The sequence below is a fragment of the Paracoccidioides lutzii genome (assembly GCF_000150705.2).
Source record: "Paracoccidioides lutzii Pb01 unplaced genomic scaffold supercont2.44, whole genome shotgun sequence".
Taxonomy (NCBI): Eukaryota; Fungi; Ascomycota; class Eurotiomycetes; order Onygenales; family Ajellomycetaceae; genus Paracoccidioides; species Paracoccidioides lutzii.
Window position 1 is genome coordinate 101,056 of NW_015440990.1, and position 10,676 is coordinate 111,731.

A 10,676-nucleotide genomic window follows, 5' to 3' on the forward strand; every position below is an offset into this window, starting at 1 on the left:
TGCAGAATGAAGTCATATGCTGACAATGCTTCCACTCATCTAGACTGACATCAATTCAGTGTTTTAGTCATCATAAAATACTGAAGATTAGCATGATCAGAATAGACAAAATTTGATGTTGACTTTCTTCCAGATAATAGTACTAATTTTTGAAAGATGTGATAATTGCAAAGAGTTCCTTGTCATGAGTATCATATTGTATTTCTGCATCTAGGAGTTTATAAGACCAGAATGCAATTGAATGTCATTGATCATCATCTTATTTTTGAAAGATAATGACAGTCACTGCTGCTGTAGAGGCATCAGGTTCAATCTAAGTTTCTTGACTTGAGTCAAAATAAGCAAGTAGAGAGGCCTGCATGAAGTGTTCTTTTAGAGTGTCAAAGACATGTTGTGCATCTTTTGTTCATGTGAACTGTGACTTTCACTCCCCCTTCTTTGAGGTCTTTATGAGATCAAAGAGAGGCCTCATGATTTTGAAGTAGTTTTTGATGAAGTGGTGATAGAAGTTTACAAATCTCAAAAAAGTCTGAACTTTCTTAACACTAGTTAAGACTGGCCATTTTGTAATAGTTGCCACTCAATCTGGTTTCATTTTAACACCCTGGGGTCCAACAATGAATCCCAGGAAGGAGGTTTTGTTTTTGTCAAACTCATATTTAGTGTACTTTGCAAACAGATTCGCGTGGTCTAGGTGTTAAAGTATCTTTTATACATGCACCTTATGCTCATCCATTGAGTTTGAATAGATAAGAATGTCATCTAGATAAACCACACAGCATATATCAAGAAGGTCTACTAGGATGTAGTTTATATAGACTTGAAAGGTGACAGGGGCATTTGCAAGCCCAAAAGACATAACATTATACTCAAAGTAGTTATATCATGTGTGGAATGCTGTTTTTCATCTATCACTGTGCTTAATGTGTATTCTGTGATAAGCATCTCTAAGATCAATCTTAGAGAAAACTTGTGCTTCAGAGAGTCTATCTAGCATCTCACTCACAAGAGGTAATGGATACCTGTTTTTGATTGTGAGATAATTCAGACCCCTGTAGTCTACATAGAGTCATAGACCTCCATTCTTTTTTAGAACAAAGAGAATAAGAGTACCTGCAGAGCTCTGAGAAGGAGATATCCAGCCTTTTTCCAATGCACTATCCAAGTAGTCCTGAAGAGTTTTCAACTCTGTTTCAGAGAGATTGTAGATAGGTATGAATGAGGATCTGACTTCTTCCTCAAGATCAATTAAGTGCTCTGCATCAGGTACAGATGCGCTGGACGCGCCCTCTTCAGAGAAAAGGTGCATATATGGTCAGGCATAGTCAGGCAAGTCATTGATAGAAGCTGTATTTGCAAGTAGATTGTCTTCTAAAATTGTTAAAATTTCAGAGAAAGGCCCAGGAGCCTGTACAGAGGCCTGAAGACCCTCAGCATGAAGCTCAGAGGTGAATACAAGGTCCCTGGAGGTTCTGGTAAGAGGCCCAGAGGCTTGTGAGGTTGAGGTAGGTACTATTATAAGTACATAGCTAGAGGCATCAGTGAGTAATTCATTAGCAGCATCTGTTACACTCAGAGTTATCTCTTGATTGTTTGATTTTTGATGAAAATAGAATTCTCCATCTTTTCAATCAATGAGAGGATTGAGTTGTTTGAGTTAAGAAAATTCTAATATCATGTCATAGTCTGAAAGTTTGACAATATGAAAGGAGTGAAGTTCTCTGACTGTAGTTTCCTTACTATCTGAGACTTCTACCTCTAGATCAATAGTTTCAAATAAGTGTGTTTGATGATCATTAAACCCCTTTATTCTGTGTGGTGTGCGCTCTGTTGGTTGCAGTTTGTGTGATTTGACTCAGAATTCACTGATAAAACTTGCCTGAGCTTCAGAATCTATAAGGATGAGAATTAATGTGTCTCCTGTGGGTGTTGAAATTTAAACAGAAAGAAGAAAGAATAGGCTTAGTGATTGCTGGCTTTTGAAAGTGTTAAGAGTTGTTATTGCAGCATGAATGACACTCTTTATTTATTTTTTGACTCTTTAGGATTTGATTTGAAAGAGGATTTTGATGAAGACTTTGAAGTTGAGAATTTGTCTTCAGAGAGCTTGTCCTTATCCTTCTGAGCCTTGCAGTCTGCATTGGAGTATGTAGAGCTTCAGTGAACATCACATCAGATGTCAGAGCACTTCTTGCATTTCCAGCTTTTCTTTTTAAGTGCTGTTGATGTATCATCATATGGACCTTTTCTATGAGTAGTGCTTTTTTGTTGTGTAATTGTGCTTACTGATGTGATAGTCTTTGAAATGTTGCTCTTTACAATGCTCAGTTTTGTGATGAAAGTATTGTAGGAGAGATCATGTAGCTTAACTGCATATCTCTCAAATTCTGCATGAAGAGAGGATAAAATCTTGCCAAATAGATGCATCTTTCACTGATAATCACTATATTTCTCAAGGAGATGGCCCTCAATTGACTGAAGGATGGACATAAAGTCATGAACAGTTTGACCTTCAGATTGCCTTAATACCTGATACTTCAACTCATAGTCCTGGCTTGCCTTGTCTGGGTCAATGATCTTAGCATGAATCCAGTTATAGAATTCATCCCAGGTAATTGGTGTCTCCAGTTTGAGGTAGTATTGTTGCCATTTTTGCTATAGTTTGGCATCAAAATGTGTTACTGCTTCAAGAATCTTGTGTTCATCTTCATTTCCAAAGTACTGTCCTTGATAGACATAGAAGGCAAGGCTTGAGAAGGTAAAGTCTTCTAGTTCCTTGAGACTTTTTGCCTTAAATTCATTTGAGAGTTTTCAAATTGGCGCGGGATGAGGCTTGGGATGAGTGAGATTGATGTTAATAGTATAATCTGTTGGCTTCACTTTGCACTGTTTGCTCCTAGAGATTTGAAGTTCTGCACTAAGAGTGTTGACTTGTTATTGTAGTTTAAGAACTTTCTTGTATATCTCTTGATGTCCTTGTTCTTGTTGAACTACCTGAATCTCTTTATCAACTGATGTGTGAGGTGCTTCAGTATTTCTTTCTGAAGTCAGACTTAGTGATTTTTCATAGGTAGTTTCTTCTACACATGCTTCTTCATTAGATGTTGCGTGTGGAGTGTCAGTTCATAAGTTATGTTTTGAACCCATTGTTATAGACTTAATGAGCAACCTCTCTTAGAGTGGTTAGAAACTGTGAGGACACTTAGAGTGAATGAACTGAGTGTCAAAAGGAAGTATGAGAAGCTCTATAACTAGGATTGTAAGAGGGTAGATATATAGGTATGATGAGCATTACAGAAGGAAGAGGATAGCGATAGATGAAAATGTATGTATAAGATTGAATAGTAGCTAACTACTGAATCTCTTCAAGAACTTTGGAGATTCAGAATATTTATATACATGAATGAGTAGCAATAGATTTTATCTCTAGTCTTTCATGAAAGAGGGAATTTAGTAATGTAATGATCTGATTTCCCATGAAGTGCTGATTCTATCCTTCAGGAAGTGCTGATTCTAAAGAACTAATTTTTAAGAAGTGCTGATCTGTGTAGATCTCAAGAGCTGAATCTTGAGATAATACTGATCCTTTAGAGGTGCTGATCCTAAGGTGCTTTGATAAGTGATGTGAGGAGGTAAGCACTTTAGTAAGCAGTGTGGTAAGCAGTGTGAGGGCAAGGAGCTAGTTTAGAGAGTTTTAGCATCACAACAATGACACTTCTGATGAAGTGATAGATCATATATTGACTCTAAACCTCTGAGTGAATGATTAGAGATTTCAGAATATTCCTTTGCTAATAACAGACTTAGACTAGTACTCTGTCATACTGAGATGAAAGTGATTAACAGCACAGAATATATAACTTGATGTAAAAAATTAATACTTAATTTGATCAAGTGAATGATCTATCCCTGAACAAATAGCAGAGCTGATATTGAAGATAATATCTGAATCAATACTGAAGCATTCAGACTCTAAGTCTAAGTATCAGACAGATATGAAATGAAAAGAGATCAAACTGAAGAAGAAAATCAGAAAGATATATCAGACTCAGCTCTATGAATTAAAAGGGATCAGCTCTCTGAATTAAAAGGGATCAGCTCAGTCATGACACTCAAAACAAGATAAGAACTGATCTAGAAGAAGATAACATCACATATGATAAATATGAACTTCATTAAGACTGCTTTCCTTCATGATTATATAAAGAACAAGCACTTAATAGTCTTCATAATCAGTCTGTATGAAATTGATAGACAGCTTGAAAAGAAGCAGAGTTTAATGAGAGTTGAGAATGAGTCTGATGAGAAGCTAATTAGTAACTTATCAGAATAATTAAAAGGCTAAGAGAAATGTTTCTCAAAGAAAGCATCAGATAAATTACTTCCTCTACAAAAAAATATTAATTTTAAAATAGAACTTTAGTCTGATATGAATCTCATTCAGAGTATTGAACATGCATCTCTATATAAGATAAATTTAAAGAAGTTAGAGGTAGTGAAGATCTATCTTAAAGTCAATCTAGCAAAGAGCTTTATCATCTCAAGTTTAGTTCTCTACACCTTCGCATTTCTGATTATCTGTAGTGAGAAGAAGCTACGATTTTGTATCAACTTTCATAAGCTGAATGATATAATCAAACAAGATCAGTACTCTCTGCTTCTAATAGATGAGTTAATGAACTAACTCAACAGAGCAAAATACTTTACAAAGCTGAATATTCAACAGAGATTCTATCATATCTGAATGAACTCTGAGTCTAAGGATCACCTTTAAAACCTGCTATAAAATCTATAAATATTAGATGATTTTCTTTGACCTTATAAATATCTCTGCCTGCTTTCAACAGTTTGTTAACAGTATCTTCTTTGACTATTTGAACAAGTTTATGATAGTATTCATAGATGATCTTCTAATCTATAGCATGAATCTGAAGGAGCACAAGCAGCAGACAAATTTAATGCTAGACTGACTAAAGACAGTAGATTTATAAGCTAGTATTCAAAAATGTGAATTCACAGTTCAGAGGACAAAATATCTAGAATTCATCATCAGTACAGAAGAAATTGAGGCAGATTCAGAGAAAACAGCTATTATTATAAGATGATAGATCTTTATCATAGTTAAAGAAGTTCAGTTATTTCTAGAATTTGACAATTTCTACTAATAATTCATAAGAAACTACAGCTTAATTGCAAAATCATTGTATCAGTTGATAAAGAAGATTATCTTATTTATGTGAATATCAGAATACAAATCAGTTTTTGAAAAACTAAAGAGACAGCTGATGAAGACTTCAATACTGCATTACTATGATTCTGAGCAGAAGACTTGTATTGCGACTGATGTATTTAACAGAATAGTGACTGAGATACTAAATCAAAGATTTGAAAATGATCTTTGATACTCAGTAGTCTTCTATTTAAAGTCAATGAATGATGCAGAGCTTAATTATAAAGTTTATGATAAGAAAATGTTAGCATTGATCTGAGTCTTACAAGAATGACAGATAGAGCTTAAGAGACTATAATAAGAGAAATGATTCAAAATTATCACTGATCATTATGCACTGAAATACTTCATGACTATCAAGAAGCTAAATGCATATCAAGTCTGCTGAACAGAGTTTCTTTCTCATTTCTACTTTGAGATCAAGTACCAATCAAATAAGATCAATATGCTGATAGATGCATTAAATAGACCTGAGCAGATTAGAAGGTAACAGAATGACTATATGCAGATTCTTCTAGAATTAGAGACTTTTAATCTTCAGATCACTTCTTCTACAGATATTGCTAGTATCAACTTCTCAAAGGAAGAGAATATTGCTGAACACTTAGTGTTTTTAAACAAAATAGTCATTTCAATTGAGCCTCTGTAACAGCAGATCAATGATAAGAATAGTCTTTATATAATAAAAGACAATATGCTACAGTACAATAGAAGACTAGTAGTATCTGTTTGAGAAAAAGAAAACTTTAATAGCTAAGCTACTGCAGAAAATTCATAATCAAGCTTCAACAGCATATCTCAGAGAATAAAAGGCATTGGTTTTAATGCAATCACACTATTGATAAGTCACCTGGTGGATAGACATTCTATACTATATACAGAACTGTCATGTTTACCAGGTCAGTAAAATTTCATGAAATAAAACTTCTGACTTACTAAATTCACTATCAATATCAGAACAGATATAGCAGTATATTGCAATGAACTTTATAAATATATTAAAAAGTAAAATAAATTATGATATCATATTAATTATAGTATACTAACTAAGTAAGAAAGTGATCTTTATTTCAATTATCTGAGAAATTACAGCTCAGGAGCTAGCTTGACTATTCATTTGATTCTATTACTCATACAATAAGATGTCTGACTCAATTATCTTTGACTGAGACTCTCAGTTCATATTAAGCTTTCATAATAAATTCACATAGATTCTGAGTATATAACTGAAACTCTCAATAGTATATCATGTACAAACTAACAGACAGATATAAGTAATAAATCAATGTATTATTATTTGTCTTCACTTCTATATCAGTTACTATCAAGATGACTGAGATAAGTAACTGCTCATTATAGATTATGTCTTCATATCTATCTCAAATACTTTCATAGAAATCTTCTTCTTTCTCATAGTAAATAAATATAAACTCTGAATATTATTTAATTGGCAATTATTAGCAGAGAAATTAAAAATAAATGAGAAAAGAAATTGAGAAGCAGTAAAAAGCTTCATTTATTGAATAAGAGAGATCTGAAATTAGATAAATAATGATATAAAAATAGCACAGAGACAGATAAAATGATAGACTGACAAGTATCATCAAGAGCCTAATTTTATAATAAAAGATTTTATTTATCTAATATTGAAATTATACAAAACAGATTGATTAAATCATAAACTGATAGAGCAGAATGCTGATTTTTTCAGAATTCTGAAAAAGATGAGCAATATTTATAAACTAAACCTTTTTCCAATAATAATAATTTATTCATTTTTTTTCTCAGATAAGCTATGTAAGAACTTCAGAGATTCTCTACTTGATCAGACTGTCAGACTATCAAATTCAATTGAAATAGATAATGAGAATAAATGAGAAATAGATTGTAAACTGATCTGTTAAATAAGTCAGAGTAAGCTATAGTATCAGATGTGCTGAAAGAGATTTGATGAGAATTCTTCATGATATTTTGCTTATAACTTCAAGAAATCATCATATACAATATGAGATTTCCATAAGGCTAACTCTACTGAAGCTGAATCACTGAAATATCTAGAGAAATGAATAAAAGTATAAGACATAAGCAGCTATCTAAAAAATGATAATGATGATAATCTCTCAGCATAAGAATATGCCTGTTTCTAGATTAAAGGATAATATTAAACTCAATGCCAGGGCTAGGTTTATCTCCATCATGTGATCATACTCCACATATAATCTACTAGATTGGTCATGATCCAGTCATATAATTATATGAGTTATTTTATAATCTGAGTATGTGATCATGTGAACTGTTTATAATCTAAGCAGACATTAACATCTCTTTTTTCTTATCAACTTTAATATTCTTATTATATAGTAGTTAGTAATGTAGATAGTTTCCTTCTTATGCAGTTTACATTTACTTTCTAACACTAACAGAATGACAGACTTTATAGCATATTTGAATGAAAAGAATATATATGTGATAGAGGAATCACTAGCATTAAGAGATTTGTTTTATTTTGCAATATCAAATGATGATTTTGAACCTGCATATATCTTGTAATCAAATGATGATCCTTTAATGAAGCTGCTTAAGGAGAATATCAAGACTTTGAAATACATAATAATATAATAGTATTAAAAGCTGAGTTAGTTAAATTCAATGAATATATTAAAAATGACTGTAGATTCTAAACTAGAAATATAAATAAGAGATTAAAGGACTTTGTCATTCTGCAAAATATGTGTAAAAGCAAAAATGATCTGTCTGCTCTTTGTCTCAATAAGCAGATCTATCAAATTGGTAATAAGATTTTTTGTGAACCTTATAGAAGAAAGAAAAACACTATATGATGAAGAAAATTTATTCAATGAAAGAGATACAAGATACTGAATAAGGATTACAGATGACATCACTCACTTTAGATGAATTATTCTGATTGTTATAAAAGCTGAGGTCACATTAGTACTTATAAACTTTATTAACATAATTGAAATAATATTTCAACAGTCTGTAAAAACTCTGCATTAATATAATAATGAAAAGTTCAAAAGTGATGATCTCAAAATATTTTATAAGAATAAGAGAATAGTATATGAAGTGATAACTTTAGATATATCTCAATCAAATAACTCTGTAAAATGTGTAAACTGATTAGTGATGAATAAGATAAGAAGTCTACTATTTTATAGTAAGCTTATCAAAGAGCTTTAATGTAAAGCAATGCAGATAACTGTAATATTAATAAATATATTCTCTATATCAACAAAGATTTTTGACTATAAAGATGATAGTCTATTGACATCTTTTGAAGTTTAAACAGAAGTTCAATCATCAACTAATTGAATCTGCAAGTGAGGATGTAAGATTTATAAGAAGAATCTGAAAGTGATAAATAAGCTCATAGATAGAACAGATAGTAAAAAGTAGCAATTGATAAGTTATCAAGAATTACATCAATACTGTATATGAGACTTAAAATAATATAAATTAGAAATTACTAGAAATATTACTTTTCGATGAAGATTTTGTCACAGAATTTGTTTCTATGAATGCTGTGAGTGAAGCAGTTGAGATGATGAGAGAAAACATTAAACTATCAAAGAAATTAAATGTTCTTAATCTTCTGAATGACTGATATTACTATCTGTTAGAACAACTAGCAAAAGATAAATTAGTAATTCTGAAGATATTGATTAATAATAATCTGAAGAATGTTATTGATCTGATCTGTAAAGGGTTAAGCTCTAAGAACTAAAGGCTAGTCCTTCTATATAACAAGTACGAATTGCTTGAGAAAGGGAAGGAAAGAATGAGATGAGAACTCAAGCTTAAGCAAGCTCACGTAGCATGATCACATGCGTACATGCAAATGATGACTAGGCTGAGTCAGCCAGTCAGAGCAAATCTAGAGGTTCAACCTCTTATAATACCCCTCTTCTCCTTCTTTGTTGCAGGCCTTTATAACTATTTAAAGCTCTTTTTATATTTAATTTTGCCTGCTGAGAGGCCTCCTAAGCATTCAAGGCCTTTACTTCTTGTAGGAGACTCATGTCATTCCACATAGGCTTAGCCCAACCTACCCATTTAATGAGGTATTGCTTTTTTCTCTGATAGGTTCATTCACTCTGAATCTTCTCAATCTCAAACTCAGGTCCTTTCAGAGTCTCTATAGCAGGTGGCTGTCAGTTGATTTGCCTCTGACTAGGCAAGGGATTTGTTGCTGCAGCATGTAGAAGCTTTATATTAAAGATATTGTGAATGCTGAGTGAGATGTTCAGTCAGTAAGCATGAAATTTTATCTTTTCTAGCATGATATATTGATTGTATTTTGTGTCCAGCTTCTTGCACAGGTGATTAGTTCTCATGTTCTTTAAGCTCAATCAGATCTTATCTCTAGGTTGAAAGCTTGAAGCTGAGTCTCTTCATCTATTCATATATTTCTCTTGAGATTGCTGAGCATCTGTCATTTTTACTTGAGCTCACTTCAACACTTCACAGACCTTTCTCATATAATCATCTGCAAACTCAATGAGATTATATAGTGTTTCAATAGAAGGTGCATCAGCTATATCAATGAAGGAGATGTGGAAAAGATGTGTTAAAAAGAATGAGCTCACACTTATTGAGGAAGTATCTCTATTATTAATGGTTAGCTCTGCTAGAGGGAGTTATTCACACCAGTCATCCTGTTGAAAGCTAATGTACTTGCATAGATAGATATTCAGAGTTTGATTCATTTGCTCTGTAGCTCTATCAGTCTCTGAGTGATAAGCTGTGAAGAGTCATCTCTTAATGTCTAATTTTTCACACATCTGAGTTCAAAACATGCTTGTGAAAGCTGATCTTTGATCTGACACTATCATCTTAGAGATGCTATGTTGAGAAATGATGTTGTGAAGAAACACTCTAGTCACTGTTTTCACATCAGTTTTCTTAACTGCTTTTAATATAACTTTCTTAGTCAGTCTGTCCATTATAACTATGATGTTCATGTATTCTTTAAAGCTTGGTAAGTTCACAATAAAGTCCATGGAAAGCTCCTGTCACATGTGTTCAGGAATGAAGAGAGGCTTAAGTAGTACCTGACATTAATCCCTTCATATGGTGTTTGATCTGCAAATATGATAGTTCCTGGTCATTCTTCTAACATCAGTGACATAGCCTGATCAGTAGAACTCACATCTTAAAACTTCTGCCATTTGCTCTTGCACAGAATGGCTGATAAGAGATGAGTCATGAGCCTCATACATTAACCTGGTTCAGAGAGGTTTGAAGTCTGATATCCACTTACAATCTCAAAAGAGAAGCTCTCCATTCTTATTTAAAGAGCACTCAAAGACAGAGGCTTTAATGCTGAGTTCAGAAGGAAATCTAAATCTTTTCTCACAAAGAGTTTGCTTCAGACACTGCAGGATCTTGTCATTTTTGCAGGTCTCATTTCACTGAGCTTGAAGAG

At 32.8% G+C, this 10,676-nt stretch overlaps 1 protein-coding gene across 1 annotated transcript; it reads right to left on the minus strand.

The window, feature by feature from the left end:
• Positions 1 to 2,430: 2,430 nt before the first annotated feature.
• On the minus strand, positions 2,431 to 10,535 carry PAAG_12628 (hypothetical protein; the record flags this gene model as incomplete). The annotated part of the gene is made up of 2 exons (XM_015848095.1): positions 2,431 to 2,655; positions 10,512 to 10,535. The coding sequence occupies 2 exons, from the start codon at positions 10,533 to 10,535 to the stop codon at positions 2,431 to 2,433; spliced, it is 249 nt and encodes an 82-aa protein (XP_015702295.1).
• Between the last annotated feature and the right edge of the window lie 141 nt (positions 10,536 to 10,676).